Below are 8,898 nucleotides of genomic sequence, written 5' to 3' on the forward strand. Positions count from 1 at the left end.
ATTATAATTACCTCTTATTAAAATAGATTTTATATATAAAAAGAGTTACTAGAGGTATAACTAATAAAGAACTTTATCTATCTTTATAGTAATTATTTCTATAAATAATTCTTTTATAATTAAGTATTAATAATAAGGGTATATACCTTATACCTAAAGGCTTAGAGATAAAAAAGGTCTAGCTTTATTATTTTAGTGCTATAATATTATAAGTAAAAGATCTTATAAGGCGATTTTTTTCTTCTTTAAATTAATAATATATAATTATATAGGTATATAGCCGCCTTTATTATCTCTAGCTATAAATATTTTAGTAACTTAGCCTTTATTCTTAATATTTTACCCTTTTAAATAATAATTATATTAACCCTCTTAGCTTTTTTATTCTAAGCTTATATATTAAGAGCTAAGGATTTATACTTAATACCTCTCTCTTATAGGTAGGCTATTACTCGGGGATATATCTCTATAATTTTATTATTATATTTAAATACCTTTATTATAATTATATATTATACCTCTAAGAGCTTAAAAAACTCCTTTATTACTAAGAATATAATCTCTATATAGTAATTTAATATATAATAATCCTATAAATAGCTTAATACCTTATTAATAAAGATCTAAATAGATATATAACTACTATAGCCTTATATTATTAGGTAGAAATCTAATATTATATATTCTCTTAGGCTTATTTCTCTAATTAATTCCTATAAGGCCCTCTAGATTATCCTCTATGCCTTTACTATACTATAGGTATTATAATTAATAATAATAATCCTCTCTAGGCCCTATAGGATATTTATTTATAGCTTAATGCCCCTTAAGGCTATAATAAGGTAATAAAGGATATTTAGCCCTAGGTATTTAAGCCTTTTATACTAAGTAAGAGAATCTCCCCTTAGTAATTACTATATTATGCGATTTATATATCTATAAGTCCTCCTTAGAGGGATTTTTAATACCTTATTAGCTATTAGCCTTATTATAGCTACTTAGCCTTATATAAGCTTATTTCTATATTTAAGGACTTATTATCCTTAAATCTCCTTAATTTCTCTTAAGTAATTTTTATTTATTTTCCTTAGGTAATTCCTTCTTAGCTTTATATCTTACTAAAAGCCTTATTTTTATAGCTTTAAGAAAGATACTAAGTTTATAATAAGGCTAAGGTAATAAGCTATATCTTAGAGTTATAACCTCTTTTTTATCCCTTTAGCTATTTTTAATATAATTATAGCCTCTATATATCTATTAATAAATACTTAATTAATTCTTAATTAAAAGAAATTATTTACTTAGGCTACCCTTAGATTCTTAAGTCTTAAGGTATCCCTAAAGATATATAATATTATACTTAAGTTTAATAAAATATAATCTTAGAGGGGATAATAATTAGCGGTTATAAGGGTAATTAAGTAGCTATTAGAGCTAATTAGCCTTAATTAAGCTAATTCTTTTATTTTAATCTTTTATATCTTATTAGCTAGGCTATTAATATTAAGGATTATTTTCTTTTTTATTACTTTTTCTTTAATAATATTTAATATATATCTTTAATATTTCTTTTCTAGGAAAATATTATAATAATTAGCTAATAAGTAAAATCTATTATAGGCTAAGTATATTAATTATTTCCTTATATCTCTAGTATTTTAAGCTCTTTTCCTCTCTTTTAATATTACCTTAGGCTAGCCTTTCTTTTATTAGGGTACCTCTTTATCCTCTAATTAGTCTCTACTAGCTATTAAGAAGGCTCTATGCCTAATTCTTTTCCCCCTTAGAGGTTCTTAAAGGTTACTTAGGGCTATCTTTATATCTATAATAATAAGAGCTATTATAAAGGTATTCTTTTTAACTTTATTTTATTTTATAATATTATAAGATCTATAATTTAAGGAGAGATAAATAAAATACCTCGAGGAGATCTAAGAATTATTAATTTATTTTTTTAGCTTCTTAAAAGCTTATATCCTTAGCCTTATTAATTAAATTATATTAGCTAATAATTTACTTATTAATAAATTAAATAATATTTAAGTAGCTTTAATAAGCCTTAATTAAATAATTCTTATATTTTTTTCTTATTTTTTATTTTTATTTTATTACTATAAATAAGAATTCTTTATATAAAGACTTAACCTATTAATTAAGATAATTATTTATTAAGTAATAATAATAAATAAAAGGCTTCTTTATTATCTCTAAGACCTAGTTTTATACCTTAATAATTCTTTTCTTTAGATTTATATATTCTAAATAGAGATACTTATAGAGGGTTTAAAGAGAGTTATATATCTAAAGCTAGGCCGCTATAAGGTTAGAGATAGCCTTAGCTCTTTAATTATTATTAGTATTATCCCCTAGGATAAGGTCTTCCTCTTAGAGGATATTACTTAAGCCCTAGGTTAATAATATCTTATTGCCCCTTTATAACCTTATTCTAGGTCCTTTCTTCTTTATATTTTATATTTCTAGCTTTACCGGGGGGGTTAATATAAAGGTTAGCTTATTCTTAGCTAATAGGTTAATATAATCCTATAGATCTTAGTTCTTTATTTCTACCTTAAGGATATTATATTAGGCTACTTAGTCGCTATTAGAGGCTAACTTAGTATTTATATTTATTATTATTATTCGGGGATTACTCGGCGGATACCTCTCGAGTTATTAGTAATTAGTCCTCTTTAATTAGTATATAAGACTCTTAATTATTAAAAGTCACTACTAAGCTAAATATATAGCGCGCGCTACTTTAGTTAGTGGTGCTTCCCTTATCATAGCCCTAGAGCTAATTTAATATGCCCCTTTAGCGTATAGGCACCGCCGGCATGCTGGCTTCTTTATTATCCCCTTATAGAGCCCCCTGAGCTTAATATATACTCTGGGATTCAAATACTAGGCCTTATTAAGCTAGATTTAAGAGCGAATAAGACTCTTAATTATTTAATTATGGGCTTATCCTTCGCCCTATTATAATTGCCTCTGCCTGTTATTCTTAAGGCTATTCCCTCTTTCCCTTCCGGGCCGCGACGTAGCCTTCCGGATTGGGACTAGCGTAGCCGACTTGCCGGAGATTAACCGGCCACAGCTCTCACGTGACCACCCTCAGAGCTATTGTATAGGATCCCGCTTGACAATTATATCGCTTAATAAAGTTAGAAGCCTAGCGCTTACCGATAGGTAATATATTCTAGTCGGCGAGTAGTTAATTAGCTATTTCTTCTATACCACATAGTCATAGGGGAAACCCTCGCGGGTCTAGGTCTAGGATAAACTAAACTATAATCTATTCCTCTAGATCAGATAATTTACGTGATTTAGGGGTAGTATCGCGCTGAGACTAAATGCTATTATATCGGCGCTATAGTATACTATAACTAACTTTATAGGTCTTTGCAGCGCATTTAAGACCTAGATTAGGGTTATTTTGATAGGCATAAAGTGCTAGAAGGATTCTTACCTCATAATTTGTCTGTGATATACTTAGTAGTAAAGAATTAATTAATTAAGTAGAGAAGGTAGAGGGTAAGGGATTTTTGATCTACTCACTTATTTGATCCACTTACTTATTATATATATTAACTAAGTAAGTAAGTAATAAGTAAGTAAGTAAGTAAGCCCGGCAGCTAAGTAAGTAAGTAAAGCCTCTAAGAAGCAAATAAGTAAGTAAGATCTAAGTAAGTAAGGCAAAACTATAAGCCCCGCCTATCTGCCCTAGAGGTTTTATAGTAGTAAGTAAATAAATATTTTAGGTTATAATTACTACGATATTAGCTTAGCCATAAGACTTAGTTCTCTCGGTTATTTAATATAGCTATAGACTTAGTTTCTATCTTAGTTATATCTAGCGAAAATAAATATATTTTTAGTGCCACAAAGCTTATTATATCTTTATAAATAAATGCCTTATACTAGGTTACTATAAAGGCATTATAATGCCTTAGAAACTAGGCATATAGTAATACGATTTCCTAGGTAAAGCCTAGGGTAGATCGGGATACTATGCTCTACGATAATTAGTTATTATATATAGATCTACTTTACTTATAAGTAAATAAATAAAGTAAGTAAATAGTTCGCGGTTATAAGTAAATAAGGATTTCATTAGTAAGTAAGTAAATAAGCCTAAAAATTTTATTTACTTTACTTATATAGAACGCTAACTAAGAGCAATAATTGCCAGCGAGATAACCTATCATTTGTGGCCTTACCTTTTCTCATCTCTCAGATCTACCTCTACATTGATTATCGCGTAGGTCTGATTTCACTTTCGAAAATGAGGTTTCGACATTAGTCTAGCGTCTGAGAAACATTCGAGTAATTAGTCAATGCATGCCCGTGAGCTCGGATGAGGAGATGTCCACGAGAAAGGTCATATCCTACGGTAACTGTAGAGTCCACCAATGGCCTCTTGGTATGGTATTTTTTAGCAAGACCGAGCTAAATAAGAACGAGCGATAGATGCTCGCCTACCCGTTTCGTGTGGGCGATATTACAGGGGTTGTTAGGTTGCCGATGACAGAAATACAAGTGCCGAGACCTAGAATTCCGCACGTCGCTCTCTCATGATATCTCCTCTTAAAAGTCCATGGTGATGACACAAATGCCATGTCAATGTCTTGGTTTCAACCCCGCCAGACATCGAGATGATGCATCACCACGGCACCCACTCTGAAACGACACCAATAACGTCCAGTGAGAGGCCGATCATGGCCAACTTGGGTGCGGGGACAGGAATTCCGCGTTGCACAAGAATGTTTCAAATCCGGTTCGGCATTTGCTGAGCCATTCACTGTCATCACCCCTCCCTGAATGTTGGGCACGTCAATGACCGTGACAAACTATCACTGCAGGTTATCGAGAGAAGCTATCCAACGCCGGTTCTACGCGTGTACGCAAAATGGAAGCTAGACAAAGACACCCTATGGCACTCGACATCGCGTCACGGTATTCGAAGCTGCAAAGGAGCTTGCCGAGGTAGGACCTGAGAGGTGCCTCCATCAAGGTTAGTCTATTGACCCTTGGGCTACGTATAGGTCGGCGCAGGCGTGCAGATTACACCAAATGCCTCTTAGATCCTCAAAGAATGGAACGTCCCAGAACGACTATGGGAGTTAGCCGCCTAGCCCACTCTTCTCGCCGTGCATCATTACTCGGACGGCAAGATACTCGCAATAGAGGAAGACTTTGGCGATAAGATAAGATCAAAATATAGAGCACCATTCATCGGTCTACACCGTGTCGATCTCCAGCTGGCCTTATATGAACGGTCACACTAACTGGGGGTGGAGTTTAAACTTAGGCAAAAGGTTATGCACCTCGATTTTAAAGAGACAATGATCATCACGGAATCTAGCTTGAATGCCAAAGCCGACCTCATTGTTGCCGCTGACGGGCTCTGGTCAAAGTATCGAGAGTATTTCCTCGGCATAAAAGAGCTTCCCTTACCAACTAGTGATCTGGCATACCGCATTCTCTTACACTTAGACGAGATTGACGACCCGCAGCTCAGAGACTGGGTGAGTAGGCCGGCAGTACATTTCTAGATCGGACCAGGATCACACGCTGTCGGATATTCTCTTCGAGCGGGTAATCTGTATAATATCGTGCCCCTAGTGCCAGACGACTTGCCAGAAGGAGTCAAGAGACAGACTGGGTCCGTCGATGAGATAAGAGCACTCTTTAAAGGATAGGACCCTATCCTTAGAAGGTTTTTAGATATGGTAAAGGAGGTGGACAAGTGGAAGCTGATGCACAGTGTGTTAATCTCCCGCCATCGCCAAGAGGGCTAGACTAACAGATACCCAGGGAGTGAGCTTCAGAACTGGGTCAACGAAGAGTCAAACCTCGTCTTTGTGTAAGCAGAGCACGGGTATCCTCGGCCAGGCCTGGATGCTAACTCTCTGCAGAGGCGATTCATGTCACCCCATGCTGCCGTATCTTGCCCAAGGTGCCAATTCCGCGATAGAAGATGGTGCCGTTCTTGGGCGGCTCCTCGGTAAGATCAAAAGTAAAGATCAACTGCCGGGCGCCCTAAAGATGTACGAAAGACTTCGAAAGAGCCGAGGAGATGCCTTCGTGAAGGAAGCGTTTAGGCAGGTAGGTAAACCACATTCATGGCCCTTCTTCTAACTGACTATTAGCAGCGCGACGCGTTTCATATGGAAGACGGCCCTGAATAACAAGCTCGAGATGAACTGTTCCTTTCATAACTGGGGAAGGAAGTATAGGCACCGTTTCCGAGCCGATGGACTTGTCCGGAAGTCTAGTATTGGCTGTATGGATATGACGTCGAGAAAGAGTTGGAGGAAGCAACAAAGGGGGAGTTTGCTAGGCTGTAGCATCGCTCCATCCTCGTTCTGTGGCCCAGTCTATGCCGTGGGTTATATACCTGATAAGCCCAGCGTAGTATACGCTTATTATTAAGTCTGTTAGGGAGCATGGAATATGAGATGAGTTTTATTATGCTAAGAGATTTCTGATTGGGCAGCCTTCGAGTTTCTGGAGCGCGACGATACGCACTTGAAACAATGCTACCTCGTGTTCGCTTGAGAAGCAGCTCGCGCTTGGCTGATACCAACCAAGTGTCAGAATTATAAGCTAACCAGCTGAATGATCCGCGGAGCCAGTCGCAAGGCGTTCACCTGAAAATTCTAGCGCTTCCCCCCAAAAAAGAAAACTCCTTGCCTCAGAAGACGGTAGTTTCTCACTGTTTGGTCTCAGACTTGTCCCTTTTCAGGCCCATAAACAGGGACAGCGGTCTGACCTTCTAGAGCTTCCAGGCCCGTTTCATACCTGATGCGGTTTCTTGAGGGCGTGGATGAGACGTTAGCCTGTCTCAATTTACAGAATATTTGGTCTGGTATCGCACAGCCTGTTGTATATAAGTCTTGCCGTCTGCCTTTTCTGCAGTCATCATCAGCTCATAATTACTCTTCTGTTCAAGTGCAGGTCACATCTATTCTTCCTATTTACTTTAATTATCACGAATCCTGGCGATTCAGTTGTCCATTCACTCTCCGCGCTTTCACTATCAGCTCTACCCAAACAGTCAACATGAAGTGGTCTGCAATCTTCGCTCTGGCCATCGCCGCCCACGGCTCCTTTGCACGTAAGTGATTAGCAAAGCCTGGCTCTACCCAACATGAACTGACTTCTTCACTCAAGTTCCTCAGACGAGGTTTCGTGGTGCCAATGGCGACAATGCCGGGAACGACGACAACAACAACAACGGCAACGTCGCCTCATTCGAAGGCCAGCCCTGCACCGACGGCACATTCGACGGCACCTGCGACGCCACGGGCCGCTGCGGTCTCGAAATCCCACCCAACGAGTTATCCAGGCAGTTTGTCGCCGACCAATGTGGCTTTGACAACTCCGAGACGGAAGAGGCGTTCCGGGATTTCTTTGGCGGAAATGACGAGGAGGAGGATAACAATGATGATGCACAGAACGGAGACCCGGCTGACTTTGAAGGTCAGCCGTGTACGGATGGTACATTTGATGGTGTCTGTGATGGTACGGGGCGATGTGGGCTTGAGATTCCGCCGAATGAGTTGTCGAGGCAGTTTGTCTCTGGCCAATGCGGCTCTTGAGACTTGTCAATGATGCACCCTGGATAGGACAGAACTGAATCGAGATTCAACCTAGGCACTCATCACGGTGGCAATACGTGGTACTTGCGACTTTGCTTCTCCTCAAGCAACTTCACTCCAGACTCAGGATTTTCCAGTTCCCGCCCGTGATATTGACTCTTTTAAGCCAAAGCCGAACTCATTCCGTGATTCGGGAAAGCCAGGAGGGGAAGATTTTGCTGAGCAGGCCAGTTTCACCTCAACCACGGGCATTCTTCCTGATACAATTGGCCGAAGTTAGTCTCGGGCATGTTTGGCAGATATGTAACTAATGAGTGGCTCAATGCAGCAGCTTGAGGCTGAAGGTGATGTTGACTCGGCTTTGGGCGACAATGCTGTATCGACCGAGTCGCTGAGTTCAAGCGCTCTGCATTAGAGGACCATCAGCGGCAGGACCAGACTTCTCAACAAGCAGTCAGTTATCAATCAGTACTGATTACTGACAAACACCACCATCAGCTCAGAACACATTTTTGAAAACACGTCTATTTTTGTATTCCCTATAGTTTACCTGTATCCTACTAGGCAATTACTATGGATAACGCGTCTAAAACGCGTCTATCTGTCGTGATGGCGCCTAAGTGGCCGCAGGTAAATAATGGCCCTGAATATATTAACGAGCACGCCGTATACCTCAGAGAAGCATGCAACTAATTGCAGGCCGTAGACAGAGGCAGGCAGAACCAAGTGCCATGGAATATAGTGCACTTATTCATTATATCTACTATAGCGCTCGCAGGTAAGGTGCTCTAGTAGCCTGCGATGAGCGAGATCCTCCACTACATCTAGGATACCGCTAAGTGCACGCAGAATATCTAACGAGATGTCTTAGTCATTAAAAACTCCGTGGGAATAGGTACTGCCCCGCTGAACTTAGCTAACTTCAGCGGCGGCAGAGCAGCAGCTGTAACCTGGGCGTAGGTAGCAGCACGGGTCAATGGCCCTTATCCTATACCACCGCTAATCCTATCAAACGCCTATTCCACTAAGACTTAGCCCATAGTTATAATATATAAAGATAGAGCAGTAACTATTAAGCTTAAGGATCGCGGGATTTCTCAGAGATTCTAAATGCTATCTATAATTATAATAAAATATAAAGTAAAAGCATTAATCCGGGAAAATATAGATACTAAGTTAATAGAGATAATAGCGGCATACTAGCTTAAGAGCGGCGATATATAGATCTTTATATCCTCCATAGCGGACGCCATAAAACTCAGGGAATACAGAGGGTGGATCAGCGGTCTTAGAGAAT

General features: G+C 38.6%; 2 protein-coding genes across 2 annotated transcripts; both read left to right on the forward strand.

Annotated features, from left to right (window-relative positions):
- Positions 1 to 5,342: 5,342 nt before the first annotated feature.
- On the forward strand, positions 5,343 to 6,188 carry NECHADRAFT_89486 (uncharacterized protein; the record flags this gene model as incomplete). The annotated part of the gene is made up of 6 exons (XM_003039105.1): positions 5,343 to 5,525; positions 5,623 to 5,662; positions 5,725 to 5,763; positions 5,815 to 5,863; positions 5,916 to 6,105; positions 6,150 to 6,188. 6 exons carry the CDS (start codon positions 5,343 to 5,345, stop codon positions 6,186 to 6,188), a joined length of 540 nt encoding a protein of 179 aa, XP_003039151.1.
- Positions 6,189 to 7,062: 874 nt separating this feature from the next.
- NECHADRAFT_89487 (uncharacterized protein) lies at positions 7,063 to 7,601 on the forward strand (the record flags this gene model as incomplete). Its single annotated transcript, XM_003039106.1, has 2 exons — positions 7,063 to 7,117; positions 7,174 to 7,601. 2 exons carry the CDS (start codon positions 7,063 to 7,065, stop codon positions 7,599 to 7,601), a joined length of 483 nt encoding a protein of 160 aa, XP_003039152.1.
- Positions 7,602 to 8,898: the final 1,297 nt, after the last annotated feature.

The sequence above is a fragment of the Fusarium vanettenii genome (genome assembly GCF_000151355.1).
Source record: "Fusarium vanettenii 77-13-4 unplaced genomic scaffold NECHAsca_171_unmapped, whole genome shotgun sequence".
Taxonomy (NCBI): domain Eukaryota; kingdom Fungi; phylum Ascomycota; class Sordariomycetes; order Hypocreales; family Nectriaceae; genus Fusarium; species Fusarium vanettenii.